At 40.4% G+C, this 18,421-nt stretch overlaps 1 protein-coding gene across 1 annotated transcript in view; it reads left to right on the plus strand.

Annotated features, from left to right (window-relative positions):
- ERI1 (exoribonuclease 1) overlaps positions 1 to 18,421 on the plus strand; it is a 179,252-nt gene that overhangs the window by 22,397 nt on the left and 138,434 nt on the right. The window contains exon 4 of the mRNA XM_044060940.1: positions 1,256 to 1,339. Within this exon, the coding sequence (XP_043916875.1) occupies positions 1,256 to 1,339 (84 nt within the window). The remainder of the gene's footprint in view (positions 1 to 1,255; positions 1,340 to 18,421) is intronic.

The raw sequence follows: 18,421 nt of genomic DNA on the forward strand, positions 1-18,421 counted from the left end.
GTGTGTATTTTTCTCTGGTTGCTGCATGGTAAAGGGCTAAATATGAAAAGAATAGTGTGTGGCTGTTGTGTAAGCAACAACACTTTTGTTTTGGTGGCATCACACTGATTTGGAGATATAGTCACCGGAATTTCATTCCTTAAGGTGACTATTTGGAAAGTGATATAGTTGCTCAGTATTTGCCCTATTTCAGACTTAATTAAAGCAAAAAGTGCTTCAACAAAGTATGAGTTTAAGGGTGTGCACACTTATGCAACAATCTTATTGCATATTTTTTATTTTTTATATTTTCCCCTAACAGATTTGTTTGTTTTTCAATTGAATTGTACAGGTTATAGATCACATTAAAGGTGGGAAAAGTTTTGATATGATTTATTGTAGTCTCATTTTTTATATCACAAAAATCTGGCATTTTAACAGGGGTGTGTACACTTTTTATATCCACTGTAAGAGGTTACATCCTTTCAAGGGGCCTTTGGTGGATGGCAGGATACTGCAATGTGGGAACGACCTTACCCACATTCAAGCATCCAGAGCATACTACAGTCTCTTGAGTTCCTTGGAGCTTTCTCCTCATTTTAATTTGCCAAATTGTAGCTACCGTTCCACCTTTATCCTTGCATGTACTTAGCCTTTTGTTTCTTCTCTCTTCGTTAGTCCTGGAGTAATATCTTTCTTTAATCTGGACTTTACAAGTAAATCTTTCAATGTTTGTAGACCTTTGGAAGGGAATTCTCATTCCAAAATCATGTCTTCTTCTCTCGCTTGTGGTTTTCCTTAAAACCAAAACTTTACCTCTGTAAAACCAAAACTGTTCCTCCTCCTCGTAGCTAAATTTTAATTTTCACTTTCTCACCTAACAGTAGTCCATTCTGTATCATTTTTGTTGTTTAAGTATACTGTCAGTCACGCAGACATGCAGTGTATATGATCCTTTCTGTGTATAACTTGGAATTTTGACCTCACTTTGTACATGTCCTAGCTCTATGGCTGAATGGGGTCTGTTGTATTTCAATTTTAGTGTATGACATAATATAATATTATAGGGTTGCAGTGTAAAATCTGGATGTCTGAAATTAGTGCACAATCTTAATTACCTTCATTTCTTGAAAAGAGTGAAGAGCCTATGTTTTAGTAGTTACAGATATATATATATATATATATATATATATATATATATATATATATATATATATATATAGAAATGTATGTCTTTCTAACTTCAATAAAGTGTAATATTTGTCTCTTCCTTTAGGAAGACACCTTTCAGAAGTATGTAAAGCCTGAAGTTAATATCCAGCTGTCTACATTTTGTACCAGATTAACAGGAATTACTCAGGTAAGAAGTTACAATTGTCCATGCTCCTTTCAGTCATCCTGCTGTATTCTAAGTACAAAGGATCTAAGTTTTTTGCATCTGCCTGGCAGATGTCTTTCTAAAAGTAGTTGCAGTGTTTGCTGATGTAATTTATTGACCACATCAAATCTCCCACAGCCAAATAGCCTTTTCCAGGAGAGAACAGAGGAATACAGATTCAAAATAGTGGTATAATAATTACAAATGCTGGCATGAATTAAAGGTAATTTTGAAGGTACAGCAAAACAGTAAGTTACAGCTCCAAGAGGGAAAAAGCACAGTTGTGGAAACAAAGGTTAATGTGGCAATAAGTCTTGGTCACCTACAGACCAAATGGCATATATTTACAATATGTACAGTAAACACAAACAAGTATGTACAACAGACAGAAGATAGTTTTTCTAAAGGAAAATAAGAAGTAATAGAAAGTATGTGAAATGTGTTGCAGTAAAATCTTTATGGGGAAATGTCTGGGGAGTGAACTTCCACCCTTTCCTCTTAACTTTCATTACTTTTCAGATGTGTCCCTGGCAGATATATCAAGACCTCCCTTTCCCAAGATGTCTGCCCAGTGTATGGCTGAAAGATGGAGTAGCCTGTGCCATCTTTGGTTACCCTGTAGCATGCTTTGCTTAGGGCAAACTTTGACCACAGTCCTTGATTAGCAAAGTTGTCAAGGGCTTGCAGCATAATGTAACAGCCTTATCTTTGCCTTGGAAAGGACATATTTATATTTATAGACTCTCTTTATGGGACAGTTATGGAAGTATTGGTTATGTACATCACTGTTGAAGAGGATGATAACGGATAGCTTCCCTCCTACTTTTTTTTTTCTTTGCATACAAGTAGTAATTTTCTAACCCCTCTGTAGACTGACCATGAGCTAGAGGTCAATAGGTCCTGTAGATCACTAGTAATGGTGCCCCTAAGTTCTGAGGAAGGATGATGGGAGCCTGTGTTGCCACAGTCATCCCCACGCTTTCTCTTGTGAGTGGATTCATAATGGTTGTACTGTGTTTGCCATAGTGATCACTGCTGTTGCAGAATTCTAAATTCAGGGCAAAACTACTAAAGCAATCACATGTTCCACTGGATGGAGTATTCATAACATTCTTTGCAGAAAAGCAGTTGCAAAATCTGCTCTTATTATAGACTGGCTTTCTGGCCTATAGTGCTTGGAAAAAATGTGTACATTTTTCAGGTAGCTGCTTTGCATGTGCACAGATTTTGATGAAGACTGTAGTGGTGGTTGCTGTCCTAGTAGAGTAGGATGTTCACCCCCACCCCAAATGTTTTGGCAATTTTTTCTTCACAGACGATGTTGTCCTTTAACCACTTCGGTAAGGCTTATTTGGAGAATGACGTGTCTTGTTTGCCTTTCATATAGGGTACATGTAGTTGGTCTTCTCATCTATTTAACTTTTCAGTTGTACTGTAGTATTATCTGAGATTTTCATCGTATGGATATTGGTACAGCATTATTTATGATAAATGGGATTTAACCATAGATAGGTGTCTACCCATCCTGCTTCACCTCCAGAGCATCAGATAACCCAAGAGTGGGCTGGCCTCCCCACACCGGAGATCAACAGGATGTCAGGTTGACTTGTGCCATCTTCACTTCTTTTTTGAGGTCTCGAGTACATTCAGTAATTGATGTGTTGGTCTCAACGAGGTGACATTCGGAATGATAAGAACCCATTCTGAGATTTTGACTTTCATTACATTCTACGTTGTATTTTTCTGCCTGTGGTAATATTTTGCAGAGCACTACTATTTGTGTGTTGTTGGTTTTCAAAGGCTGATGATGTCTGCATAAAAAGAACACCAACAAATGTGCCTATGGTCAGAATATCCCCATCAAGGGGCTTCCACTGTCTGTGGTTGTTCTGTTACAAGAAGGATAGGATCATCCTGTTGCCTTGTTTCCACCTGCAGAGCGGTCTCATTTTTAAATTGAGACTGCAAAGAGTAGAGAGAAATCTTGAGGCTTTCCTGACACACTAAATCTCGTTTATTTCAGTCAAGTTATGCCATTCCCTTTGACATCTGCAGCAAGGTTGTCTTCCCCAGAAGAGTCAAAGAAGCTCAAAGTAAAGTACTACAGTAAGATGAGCACTGTGGTCGGAGTCCCCTTCATTCCTATGAAAACCTGTGAGTTCTGGTTGGGTAGGTGCCTTTGGGCATCACCTTGGCTGCATTACATTTTGTGTTGGCATAGCCATCTGTCAAACCCGTTTGGAAACCAGCACTAAGGTAGTTCTTACAAGCTGCCACCAGGCCTCCCCAGAACCTGTGATGAATCACAGCAGGATACCAGTCTCCAGGCAGTTATTGGCAGGCATGTGGTTCAAGCCCAAGGGAAGGTCCTGCTATTGATATATCCCTGCTATTTTTTATACAGTGGCCACCTTTTCCTAGCCATAACAAGGTTATTTCTGAATGTATAGGGAAAGTCTACCTTCACTTCCAATTTAACTTGATCCTGAGCTCTTTTCTCCATACAGTTTGGTTATTGGATCTTTTAATTATATGGAAGCAGCCTGTATTTTATAAAAATTTAATTTTCTTTCCTTGGGATCAAAGGAAGAGAAGCAGTCCTTTTTTTAAGCTTGACCTCTTGCATACTTTGACATAGGAACTTGTCTCCATCTACATGCCCTGCTACAAACATAGGGAAATCTGTTGATCTGATGTTGTCCTTTTCATTCTTCCTCACTATTGGGTTACGGATCCGACTCTGCTGCATTTTTTTAGACCTTGATCCTAGGCTCGAGCTCCTCCCTCTACCCATAATGGCCTTCTGTAACTTCCTCATATTTCGTTTGCCGCCTAGCAGGTATGACACAGATTCCTGGTTTCTTTCTTGGGTGACGATAAGTCTAGTTGTTTGGCTTATTATAGTTATTCTTTCTTTACTTCTTGAATTTGTTGGTATTAGTTTCCTCCCCTCCCTTTCCGATTCGCAGGCGTTTGGGACTAGGTGGTGTGTTTACCCTTCCGTCCTGCTTCTCCCTCTGCACTGTTGGCATTTCTACCTTTCCATTTTTCTCTTTTTCCCACTATCCTGAAGTTTTCATGAATTAAAAGAAGAGGTGGGGGTTATACTCATACTTGTATTTTATTATTTGTAGTTGCTAGTTAAAGGGTTGTTGTATTTTTGAAGTGTGATTATTTAGTGTGCAGTTAGAATTCTAGTTAAACTTGTAGCTATAGTTGTAGTTATAGTTTTTTTATGTATAATGTTGCATGAGCCTACAGGATTCAAGCTCTCCTCTGAATGTGGGCATAAGATTCCCCATTCCAATGCACACAGCTAATGTGTGTATTGTTTAGGGGAAGATTACCTGTGGTCAGATTTACGAGTAATTCAACCCCAGAGCCATTGCTTACCGCAGGAGCAAACTTATTCTAAAAGGTTTTTTGCCTGCTTCATCCTCATCTTCAGGGGCTCAAATCCCCTCAGCTAGCATTACTGGGTCTTTGGAGCCAAGAAAACACTCCCATAAGACTTTGAAAGCTTCTTCTGAGCCTCTGGCTTAGTCTCCAAAGACCTCAGAACCAAATTTTCTGGATCTAAGACCCACTCCTGCCCCTTCGGATGCAAATCGCTCTTTGGATCTGACAGGCATTTCTCATGTGACTGCCTTTCCTAAGTTAGCTTCTTCCACTTCAGATCCAAACACCTCGGATCTGAGCATTAGACCCTGAACCCCAGAGTTCGCCATCAGCACAGTTTCCCCAACACTGCCCTCAAAACTGCTCCAAACCCCATCCAGACACTCCAGACCTACTTTGGTTGCTTCCTGTAGGCCCTCCAGGAGTTTATTGGATGTTGATATGGACAGGAAGATGCAGAGGTTTCTCAAAACTCAAATCCAGATGGGGGTGTTGTTGGTTCTATCCCCAATCGAATCAGTGAGTGTCTCTGCTGCTTTGATCCAGTCTCCTTCTCCGATCTGACCAGTGACTTTGAAGTCCATGGATCCTAGTTCCGAGAGAGTCTGCTTCTGATCCAAGGAAGCTCCCTTCCTCAACTCTGGCTACCTGACTAGCTCTCCTCTGTGATCATCTGATCAGACTGGGTCTCTGATCCGAGGGGTCAGCCTCAGATCTGGGGGGAGGAATTCTGTTCCGACCTTTTTAGACCCATCCCTTCCTCTCTCTGCTTCCTTTTCTTCTGATACCTTCCCTGAACATCCCACAGAGGAAATGCCTCAGAAGAAAACATGCAAAAAGAGGCACATTGACTCCCCAATGGAGTCGCTCGCAGAAGACACTAACTTTGAGGGAGAAGGATCCCTTCGATCGCCACCTGATGTCTCCTCTGGAGACATATTAGAGATCCTTTAGGCAGAAAGGTGGCTGGTTGGCTCACCCTTCTCCTTCTGAAGAGTCTGTGCTCTTGGATGCTTTCGGGGCAGGCCCGTCTACGTCTTGGGTGACCCTCGACTTTATTGACTTAAGTCTCCCGCCAGGCTTGGAAGTAGTTGGACAGTATAGAACCAATCCCCAAATGCGTGGACAGGTTTCTGGTTCTCCCAAAGACTGACTTCATTGGTCCAAGGGTGTCCCTGTTGATGCCATTGTTGTAGCAGGAGCTAGCTAAATAGAGCTCCTCTGTCCATCCTGCAGGGAGTGTGGAGCGATCAACAGATTTGTAAGTGCCTTTACGCTGAGATCATTAAGTTTCTTGGCACATTTCACTCATTTGCAGAGGGATTTGGTCAAGAAGCTGTGCAATTCTGTTGCAGAGACCATGTCGGATGAGGACTTCAAGAAATTATCTCCCCAACTGGCTACTTTTACTTCTGTGACCAACTCTTCCATGAGGCTCATCTCCCATTCAGTGAAGGGTACCTCAAGGGCAGCTGGCTCGGGTATTGCAGTCGGAAGGCATGCCTGGATGAGGCTTTGTGACTGTGGAATCTTTTAAGGCACCCTTTGTCAATGCCTCCTCCCTGTTTGCCAGTGGGATCAAGTTTTTTTACCCTTCAGTGCACTTTCTTCAGAAATCAGCGAGGGGGTAAGAAGACTTGTTTAAAAAATCAAGGCTGTTTTCAGGATCAGTGTGGGGATTTTTCCTTCAGAGGTAGAGATGGAAATTTCAATGGTAGATGCCGCCCCATAGGTGGGGGGGTCTGCAGAATCAGAGCTTCAGAGAACCTTTCTCTGGCCAGCCCTAGTCTAGGGGTCATAGGGCCCAGCAACTAGATGCTTGGACCAGTCTGACAGCAAATACCTGGGTGCTAAGCATTTTATCCAGAGGCTGTTGCATTTCCTTTTCCCTTCAGCCTCCGGAGGACCAAAAGAAACTCCCTGACGTTCCACCCAATTAGAGGGAGCATACAGTACCGGAAATTCAAAAATTACTGCAAAAAAGAGTCATCCAAACAGTCCCAACCAAACAAAGAGAATTAGGAACTTGCTCCTGCTTCTTTTTACTGCTAAAAAAAAAAAACTGGGACCTGAGACCCATTCTAGATCTGAGCAATCTAAATCAGCATGTAAAGAAGTCAAAGTTCTGGATGGTTATGGTTCAGTCCACTCTCCTCCTATTGTCCAAGGATGATTGGATGTGCTCCTGAAGGTCTGTCACATCAGAATAGACAGATGCTCCAGAAGTCCATTTGCGCTTCAGGCTGGGAGCCAGTCATTACCAGTTCAGAGCTCTGCCCGTTGGACTCGCCACAGCCCCCAGGATGTTTATGAAATTTATGGCAGTCGTGGCAGCTCACCTGAGACTGAAAGGATTCCAGGTGCTCCTGTATCTGGATGACTGGCTTCTCATTACTCCAACCCGGCATCAACTACTTCAGGCCAGGGACTATTTGCTCCAGTTCTTCAGCTACCTGGGCATTTCCATAAATCTTGCCAAATCGAACCTCTCCTCTGTTAGAGCTTGGAATTCATTGTTGTTGTTCTGGATACAACGCACAGATAGCTTCTTTGTCTCCTCGTCGCATAGTGTCCTTGAGACACCAAGTATGGGAAATAATTTCTTTACCGTCTCCCTTGGTGAGATTGACACTTCAAGCCCTTGGCTCTGTCGGCTGCCATCATCCTAGTGCCTTTAACAAGGTTCTTTATGTGAGGCTTCCAATGAATCTTGGCTGTCCAGTGGTGTATTCTTTACCAACAATTATCTGTTCCTATCAAGTAGACTACGATTTGTAGATGTCATCTTCAGTGGTGGATTCATTCAGATGATCAGTCCCTGGGTAGGCCGTTCCTTCTTCCTCCCCCTACTGCCACAGTGACCACAGACTCTTCCTAGCTAGAATGGGAGGAGGGGGGCATTTTGAGGGAAGGTTGGTCCAAGGCACGTGGTCTTCCTTGGAGACCAGATTGCATATCAACGTCCTAGAGATGAGAACAGTTCTTCTAATGTTGCAAGTCTTTCAGGACAGCCTCCCCCTGTGGGACAATTGCTATACACCCCCAGAACATGTCAGTAGTCTGGTATAGCAACAAACTAGGAGGAACCCGTTCTTACCTAGTTATGAGGAGAGCCCATGGGAATGGGCAACATCTTCAAACCGCTTTCTAGTTACAGCATATATACCGGGGTAAACCAACATTCTTGCAGACAAACTGAGCAGGTCCATTTTGACCCATCACAAGTGGTCCCTCAAGCAGTCAGTGGCGAAACTGATTTTCAGCCATTGGGGCCCACCTTGCTGCAACCTCTTTGCTTCCCTCAAAACAACAAATGCAGCAAATACTTTTCTCTGCTTCCCCCTCTAGGGAAATCTCCGAGGGATGCTCTAGTTTACAATTTGCTCTCCGGTCTCCTTTATGCTCATCCCCCTCTACCATTGATCCTGAAGTTTCTGCAGAAAGCCAGATGGCTGAAGAGGTCAGTAATCCTTATTGCCACCTACTGGCCTCTTTTTGGGTATGGTTCCACTTTCTCTGGTCTCATCTGAAATATCTCCCATGGATTCTGGAGTCCAGACAGGACCTCCTCTCTCATCCATTAGGGATTCAACACCCCAATGTGCTCGTCCTCAAACTGACTGCTTGGTATCTCTAATTCCAGTAATTCTACAAAGGTCCAGGCTTGCTTCCCCTGTTCGAAACTTAGTTTTAGCTTCCCAAAAAGCTTCTACTAAAAAAGTGTGTCAAAGCAAATGGAAAAGGTTTGCCGTTTGGGCTTCCAAAGAGAATATCGATCCTTTCTCTGCCCCAGTTTCAGCCATCCTGCTATTTCTTTCTTCTCCCTTCAGTTTTCATGCTGGAGATGTTTCTGGCTCCCTTTCTATGTCTAAATTATGCAAAGCCTTCATGAAAGGGAGTTTTGTACTTAGACCCCCAGTGAAAGATCCTACTCCACCATGGGATCTAACATTATTCAAGGACTAACTCAAAAGCCCTTTGAACCTGCTAGTGATTGTGAAATGAAATTCCTTTCATGGAAAGCCATCTTGTTGGTAGCTGTTACTTCAGCAAGAAGAATTTCTGAACTTCAGGCCTTATCATTAAAACCGCTTTGCATAAGTTTTCACAAAGATAGTATTTCTCTCTGTATCAGTCCATCCTTTATGCCTAAGGTAGCCAGAGAGACTAATATAAACCAGTCTGTACAGTTGCCAGTCTTCTTTCCAAAAATTTCTAAGAAGAGCAAATATATTTTGCATTTTCTTGATGTTCATAGACAACTATGGTTCTACCTTCTTAGAGCAAAACAGTGCAGAAAGTCTGACCATCTATTTGTTTCTTTCTCACCTAACCGTGAAGGTCAAGCAGTTTCCAAAGTTACATTGGCTAAATGGATTACTGACTGCACCTCACTAATTTTATTCAAAAAATGGATTGAAATTGCATTATCCTCCTATAGCCCATTCTACTAGATCTATAGCTACATCATCTGTTTTCTCCTGCAGGGTGTCGGTTGATGATAATTGTGCAGCAACCACTTGTCAGAGACTCATACCTTTGTGACACATTATAAATTGGACATTGTCTCCAGAAGTAGGGCTTCTTTTGGTTCGACAGTGCTCCAGCATGTCCTTCTTGAGGCCACCCAAGACTGTGACCAATAGTGACGAAGAATGAAAAGGACAACATCAGTTTAAAAGTTATGTACTTTTCATAATTTGGCATTTGTGCTATCCATTTTCATTCTTCTTCGCTTTCCCTCCCAGCCATCCCCCATCCTATTAGCTCCTGAGGACCTGTTGGATTTATAGGAACATTTACGTTCCTGGTTTGAGCCTCTGATTTCCTTCCATCTGTTATGTCTTTTTATTTGGTAGGCAGTAAGGCAGGAAACTTGGTCTGAGAAGCTACAGGGATTGTAGGACATTATGAGTAGAGGGAGGAGCTCAAGACTAGAATCCAAGCCTAAAAATTGTGGCTGAGATGGATCTGAGGGTCAGATCCGTAACCCAGTAGTGAGGAAGAATGAAATGGACAACGTAGATACCAAGTTCTGGTAAGTACATAACTTTTAATTTTCTCTGTTGGGTACTGGGTACTTCCCACAAGCTGATGTCACCAGGTGTTAGGGAATATGCCAATAAATTTTTGGTAGTTTGGTAGGCAACTTTTTATGTAGTCCTTTTTTTTTTGTTTGTTAATCTTATGAACTTTTAGCCCAAAGGTTCAGGTTTCACTAGCTTAGGGAGGGATACATGTACTTCAAGAAATACTAACAGCTTCTTTTGTTCGTGCTTCATTTATTTACAGACCCTTGCTGATGTGACCTGTAGTAAACTAGTGGTTACGTAACTTTTTTTTTAATATAAGTGAGTCATTCTTTTACTTTGCGAACCAATGCAAGTATGAATTTTTTGTAACATAGGTGTTTTGATTTAGTGAATATGATCTGCAGGAGTGCTATTAACTGACATGTCCATTTTAAGTCTTTTGCTGCAATTGCATTTATAAAGGGGCAGAACAGTGATGAAAGATGTCCTTTTACGGGTAGTACAGCAAGCATTACTGCTGATTTTGAAGAGTAACCAGAATATGACCCCCCCCCCCCCCAAAAAAAAAAAAAAATTACAATAAGAAAAAGTTGAGAATGTCTGCTATAGTTTGTAGAGTTGCAGAATAGTGGAATGTTATATCAGGGAGGGGGGAGGGGGACATAAGAGTCAAGTATTTTTTTTGCAACTAACAAAACTGATTTTTAATTTTACAACATTCAGGAGGAAAAAAACATGGATCTTCCCACTGCAAGCACTGGGAAATAGCAAAATTAATTTCATGGTAACTGTTGTCACTTGCACACGATCTAGCAAGTTTCATTCACTTCCATGTCACCTCAGGAAGAGTGAAGGGAAGACACTGTCACTTGTTGAAGGGCTACAATTTTTGGCCTTCTAAAAGAGAGCAGTGGAGCTAAATTATTACTACATCATAAAACAGGCTCTGAAAGGAACAAAACTGAAGATCAGTCAAGAAGAAAAAAAAAAGAATTTCACCTTAATATGGCAAGCCCAATGCCTGCTATTTTATGTGGAATAATATTACATTTTTTTAAGAAACACTTAGTGACTTTGGTGTATTAAAACTAATCAGAAAACAGATGCAATGTGTTCTGAGGTGGAATGTTCCTTTTGCTCTTTTAACTAACTATATTTGCAGGCCTCTAGACTTGGAGGCTTTTGCTTGTTTTGATCTTTCTGGCCTGAGACATCACTTTTCTCAGTAGAAAATAAGCTGCAGAATACATTCTGCAGTGTGACAAAGGGCTATTGCTACCTTACCAGTGTCCATCAAGCCTTGTTCTATCTTGTATGTCTGCCCTTGTCAAGAGAGTGAGTTCCCAAATCTTACCCTGCATACATCTACGATGAAAACATTCAGAAGATGACATGTGCTATATGCACTCTTCTGTTATGTGACACAAATTAAGGTTAATATTTGTTTTTGGCATCCTCAACAGAGGAAGTCTTCTTTAGTGAAACCTTGATTTGTGATATGAGTACATGGCGGTTTTAAGGAGAAATTGTGGATCCCCACAAGAGGTACCTGGAGTTGTTGGAATTAGCTGATCCCAAGCCAGATAAATGCCCCTATCTCCTGTCTTCCAAGCCTTATCTCTCATGTGAAATGTGATTTTGTATATTGTATAAATTATTAATCTGATATAAATCTTTTGTTCGTACATTGCAGATAGGACCTCTGTTCTGTCCTCGGAACTGATACGGCCGTTTTCCAGCTCGTGCAAGCCAAAAACTCTTGATTAAGAACCTAGCCACAACGCCCCTCTCCTAGATACTCCAGATCTCATTTGCCACGTTCTTAGTCAGACGTGTTGGCCATCTCTCTCAAAGCTAAGTAGTAAATTGTTGATTTTATGACAGTTTTTTCTTCTAGGTTATTAAATTATTAGTCAAGTTAGCCTTTTTTCCTACCCTTTTCCTTGGTAATTTAATTTTTTATTCTTTTTGTTACTGTCCCTCTTTCCTGTCTTTGACAGGCCTCCCCTTTTTACTAGTGGTATTCCTTATCTAACATCACTGGTATTTTATTATTTTATCTTTATATTTTAAAGATTTTTATTGACATATATATATATATATATATATATATATATATATATATATATATATATATATATATATATATATATATAATTTTATTTTATTCTTTAAATAGGGTAGCATTGTTTTCCTTACCATGTCAGACAAAACTAAGTTGGGTGACAAGTGTGGACGTAAGATGCCTAATTCGGATACGCATGTCCGTTGTCTCTACTGTTTAGGCGTGGATCATATTAAAACTGATTGTAACATTTGTGCTAGTTTTAGTAATCGGACACTAACAGAATGCAAGAATAAACTTATTTTAAAAGGGTTACTCAAGCCACCTTTCTCAGAGGCTCTATCTGGGTCGGAAGTCTCACCCCCTCCTAAGACCAAAAAATGTAAGGAAAAACGGAGTCGCTCGGTTCCTGCATCCCGGTCAGTTACGGGACCGAGTCAGCTCCATGCTTCGCCAGCGCCCTCGTCGCAGACCTCCTCGGCACCAGGATCTGTGTCCTATCCCTCGGTGCCATCCGAGGCTCCAGTATTTCAAAAAAGATTGTCACCTTAAAACAAATCATAGTTGGAGAATTTACTCAGAGTTTTATTGCACGTGATCTCCTGCGTAGTGGTGATTCAAAAAACAGAACAAGGAAAAGACACAATTTGGAAAAACATCTATGAAGATCCCATGGATCATAAAGATGATGAATGAATAGAAGAAGTACTAGAAAGAATAAGAAGTTCAAATGTACAGGATATGAAATAGGATGAAGTAAAGGCCAGAGGTATTGAAACAAAATTAAGAAAAGTTCCTAATTGAAAAAACCCAAGCCCAGGTGCAGTAGCTAACTTTTGGCTAAAAGTCTTAACATCTTTACAGAAGATTTAGCCCTGAGTAAGAGCCATTTATATGTCCACCCCCAATAGATGCCAACCTGGTTAATAACAGGAAAAACAATACTTCTCCTTGAGAGTGAACCTGCAAGATATCCTAAAAACTATAGACTAATAACTTCCAATGATGTACAAACTATAAAAACCACCAAAGGAACAGAGGACGATGAAGCAATTCAACTGGCAACAGTTCCAAAAGTTTATTAAATAAACTTTAGTTTCTCTGCCAATACAGCCTTCAAGAAGTAACTAATCATTCAGATAAATTCCCCTTATATACACACATCAGTAAAACAATAAATCAATAAAACCTTAATTAAATCAAATACCTCCAGTTAATTTCATAATTTAAACCATGAGGTACAAGAGTGATGCACAAGTATAAAAACAGATTCTTTAAATAATAAACCTGTATAGTCTGTTACAATTAGTGTAGCACCTGTGAAATGTATCTCTGAGTGGGGTTCTAGTTGATTTAAACTATTTACAAATCTGGTGCGCTTAATTTGCGTGCTGTCTCTACCTCCTTTATATGGCCGTTTTTATCATGTTTAAGGGGGTTAGACAATTGATTAGGTCACTATTACATTATTTTTTTTCCTGCTTGCTAAACTTGTGTTATTTCATGAGTTTGCTTCTTTTTTCTCTTAGCTAAGTCGACTATATCATTGGGCATTGAGTATTGCTTTAGCGTATGCCCATCAAACCTAAGTATCTGTAGCAAGTTTTACACTGATACTAATAAAGTTTGTAGCGACCTTGTTTAGTTAATGTTAAGTACTGCCCTAATTATCTCTGACCGTTACCTAGCAAGTTGATAATTCCTGTTGAGCCAAAATAGGATTGCTAGCTACATTTCTTTCTTTTGTGGAATATTTTATAAGAAAGGGATCACCTGCGGAAGCAACTCTTATTGTCTGTGTGTATTGAATTTAATTGTATGTATCCCTATTTCCTGAACTGCTAGCCTCATCTCTCTTTTATTTTCCTTTGTTTCTTACATATATCAGCATTGTGTTTCTGCCTGCCCCAGCTTTAATCTACCTGAATGTACCCTGCTGGAAGCCAAAGAATTTGAGTCCTGAATAGTGACAAAATTGACCTGCTCCCTGAGTATTTATTCCCTGGAAAGAATACAGTGAAAGTATGTCTTCAAATGGTACTATTGCCTGTTGACTAATACTGCTAGGTAAAAATGCACCCAGTCAGGTTAGCTAGCAGCCAATCTTCCCCTGTTAACCTTCTCAACCTGTACTTTCAACATATATCCCCTTATTCCTAAGTAGGATTTCTCCCTGCTCTAACCCAGTCTCTTATCCCCCTTAGGGGACCTTTTTCTCTTTCGCCTGTTGCAATTATGTAACTGGCTACAAGGTGGTAGTCTAAAAACAACTAACTTCCCTGTATTTCTTCACCTTCTTCTCTAGTGTTTTCTTCCTTATTTGAGCTCCTAGCTTTTCCTGCTTTCTTCTTTACCCTATAATTTGTCCCAATAGATTCTTATTCCATACAACTCTCTTCTAATTAGGCTAATCTATCCCTGCTACCCTCTTTACTATTCTCCTTAACTCTACACGCTTACTCCCTTACTTTCACACTGTACTGATTGTTCTCCTTGAACTTTTTTCCCCCCTCTGGCTCTACCCACTCCGTTCGCCCTGCGGGCTCACTCCACTCCCCTACCCCCAATTCCCACCCCCAGTGGTCCTACACTTATACATCACAAGCCACACCCCTCCCCTAATTATCCACTTACCAATCCAATTTTTCTCCTGGAACGTCATTTACATAAGGACCTATACTATCACTCTTCATAATATCTACCCAAATATCTTATTCTTACTCCAGTCTGAATCCATCCTACCTCATTAATTAGCCCTACTTCATACTGATAAAATACCCATATCTTACCACTGTAAACTAACAAATCCTGTACACCTACTTGCTGCTTTATCTGTTCTATTTATATCCTTTGTTCTGACCGCATATGAAAATCTACATTTTAAGGAATTATTACATCCCCTAAGACAAACACAACCTCTAAATCAACTGAGCTCTCATAGCCATGCTAACATCACCTCTACCTCACACTACTTCTCCCCTAAGTATCATAGGTTAGTCCATATTTCCTTGCAACAAACTAGAAAGTCTCAAAATAATCTCTACAAATTCCTAAACTTCTTACTTAGCCCTCAACAATACCTTTTACTTCACGGTGACATTCATCCTAACCCTGGTCCATACAACACCACCCCACTCAAGCCCCACAAACCCCACTCAAGCCCCACAAACCCCAGGCTACCACCCCTTTCATCTCTACTAAAACTCCAAACGCATTACTCGTAGGTCATTTCAACATCCAGAGCTTAAATAATTAAACCAGCCAACTCCATGCTCTACTAGACACCCACTCCTTTGATATCCTATGTCTAACAGAAACCTGGCTTAAACCAGTAACAAAGCATAATGAAGTTATCCCACCAGGTTATAATATAATAAGATCAGACCGTACTACCAAAAAGGATGCAGGGGTAGCAACCGTGTTTAAGTCCAGACTACAGGTTTCCACAGTAGATGTACAACTACCTATAGATAGTAACACTGAAATCCTTATCTCTAAGCTTCAGATCAATGCTAGTAAGTCCATTTATATAATATGCTCTTACCTACCTCCTGGCAGTAATATCAACATCCTTGAATCTGTCCTCTGCTGGCTTTCCAAATCCTTCCTACAAGAAACCATAGTTCTTGGTGATTTTAATATTGATTGGAATAGCTGTACCTCATCCAAACCTACACTCCATATAAATCTCTTTGGCTTCTCTCAAATTACCACCATCCCTACCAGAATCCATAAGCCTAGTAAAAAAGAAAGTACCTTAGACTGGATCCTAGTAAATAGCCATCCCTTCTCTTACAAAGCAGATAACCTTCCTGATGATATAAGTGATCATTTCCTTACTTACATAATCAGGCAAAAAACCTTAATTCCCCACCAAACTCTCTTTAAAAATATTCAGAACAATAAAGACTTTAATTCAACTAGCTTCCAAGCAGAGCTGCAAGCCTGCAACTGGTTTCCCTTAAAACAACTCCCCTTGAAGAAGCAGTATCCTATTTAAACTCTAAATTTCTACAAATCCTGGAATACCATGCCCCCACTACATCTATAAGAACTAGTAGTAAAGCCGCTCCATGGCTCACTAAAGAGTCTAGACAAAAAATCCTAATAAGAAATAAGATTTGGTCTAAATGGAGAAATACCAAAAACCTAACTGACCACCTGCACTACAAACAGCTAAGAAATGCCAAACAAAAATCAATATTCCATGATAAAAAAAAAACTAGTACTATAAACTCCAGCACAAGCATCAACAAAAACCTCAAACCTTCTGGTCAGCTATAAATAAACTTTTATACCCAGGCCACACCAAGACTCCAACCCCTGCAGGTCTCTCCTTAAACTCCCCTAATGAGATTGCCAATGCCCTAAATACCCTCTTTACAGAAACTGTTTAATCTCTTGCTAACTCCTTACCTCCTGGTAGCTCAACCCTCCCCTCTTCCCTTACTAAAACACCCCCTACCTTTCACTTAAAGACAGTTCCTACATCTCTCATCTTCAAACTACTTACCAAGCTTAAACCTTGTACCCCCTCTGCCGATCACCTACCAGCTGAATACCTACAAATTGCAGCAAAAGTACTGTCCTACCCTGTTTCCATACTAATTAATAGAACTATTACCGAAGGCTCCATCTCTCTGGAAAATCTCTCACATAATCCCACTCCATAAGGGTGGTAACTCAACAGAACTTTCTACCTATCGCCCCAGCCCTACTATCTCCTCTTGCCAAAGTAATGGAAAAATGTATTCATCAACAACTACTTGATCACCTTCTCCAAAATAACCTACTTGCAGACTGTCAACATGGCTTCAGGCCCTTTCATAGTACTACTACTGCTCTCTTATCCTACTCTGATTGCATCAACAAACATCGTGACAATAGTAACCTCTCTGCTGCACTCTTTATTGACCTCTCAAAAGCCTTTGATATGGTGAACCATCAAGTACTTTTAGACGTACTAAAATCACTCACATTCACCTCACAGGCACTTCACTGGTTCAAGTCCTATTTAGGAAACTGATAGCAAGCTGTCATCTGGGACAACAACCTTTCTACTCCTCTTTCTGTTACACTAGGGGTCCCACAAGGCTCAATCCTGGGGCCTCTCCTCTTCTCGATATTCATTAACGATCTACACTTACAGATTCCTCAAGCCACCTACATTCAATATGCAGATGACTCGACACTAGTCTGTACTTGCCCCCTCACCAGCTACGCTTCAAACCATTACTTAAACTGTATTTAACTCTGTTGAAAAATGGTTTCTACAACGATGCCTCCTATTAAATGCCAAAAAAACTAAATCACTGCTTTTCACTCTGACACTAAAGTCCTCTCCTTTTGACCTCACCATCAAGGCCAATAATGGTACTATCATTAAACCAGACCCATCTACTAAACTTTTAGGCATAGCAATTGATCAACACCTTAACTTTGACTCGCATATAAACTCGAATATCAAAACTGTTAACAGAAAACTTGTCTCTCGCTGCAGAATAAAATCTTTCTTAACCCCTGAAACCAGAACCACCATTGCCCATACCCACCTCATCTCTACCCTCTTGTATGCCATACCTATATGTACCAATCTTTCTAAAAGTAACCTTACTAAACTGGCAACCTGCTGTAACAACATTGCCAGATTTGTCACAGGCTCACCTTTTAGAACCCACCACTGTTTAAATCTTAAACAGCTAGGATGGCTAGAGCTACAGAATCAGCTAACATTTCAACAACTTACCATCACTCAGAAGATACTTTTATCAGCCCAGTAATACTCCTATTCTCAGTACTCTTATCACCTCCTTTAGAAATCTTACTACCCTTTGCTCAGCAAATAAATTACTGACAGCTATCCAGAAATCCACTAATAACAGGTGACTCCCTTTTTCCAATTCTGTAGGGAAAATCTGGAACAGGCTTCCCAGCAATCTTCAATTATTGTCATCACTACCACTCTTCAAAAAGCAACTAAAATTACTCCTTAAAGCACAATGGCTATGCCCATGCACTAACCCAGATTAAAACGAATTCTTCAGCATTACTTGTCTTTTACAACCTTTTCTGATCTCTCAGCCTCTTTAATGCTTCATTTTTTGCAAGCCTCATTTTGCCTGCAAGCTTCCTTGTAGTACTTACAATTTATTAACTTACCCCTGCTCCATGCACTCACTTCATAGCTTTGAATGTATGTCATCTATTCCCCTTGAGTGTATAACTTCTAAACAAACCTTTATCTCTCCCTTGTCATTTATCAACCCCTTAACCTGTATATCTTGCGTCTGCAACTACTGTATTTGCTATACAGTATACCCATGATTCTTAGCATGTTGTTTGTATAATGCTAGCCTATATTAATGTTTGTTTCTCTGTGTGTACACACGTCATGTTGTTTCTATAATGTTAGCATGTACTGTAATGTATTTTTTTTGTTTTTTTAGTTTTTATCTGTTCTATGGTGTCTGTCGTTGTGTACTAGTGTTATATTACACAGATTGGAGCTTTTCTCCCCAGGCCTCTACTGAAAATGGACATGTATCTAGCTAGAGTAGCCTGGTCAAC

Source organism: Protopterus annectens, chromosome 2.part0 (genome assembly GCF_019279795.1).
Source record: "Protopterus annectens isolate FY-2018-M chromosome 2.part0, PAN1.0, whole genome shotgun sequence".
Classification (NCBI taxonomy): domain Eukaryota; kingdom Metazoa; phylum Chordata; order Ceratodontiformes; family Protopteridae; genus Protopterus; species Protopterus annectens.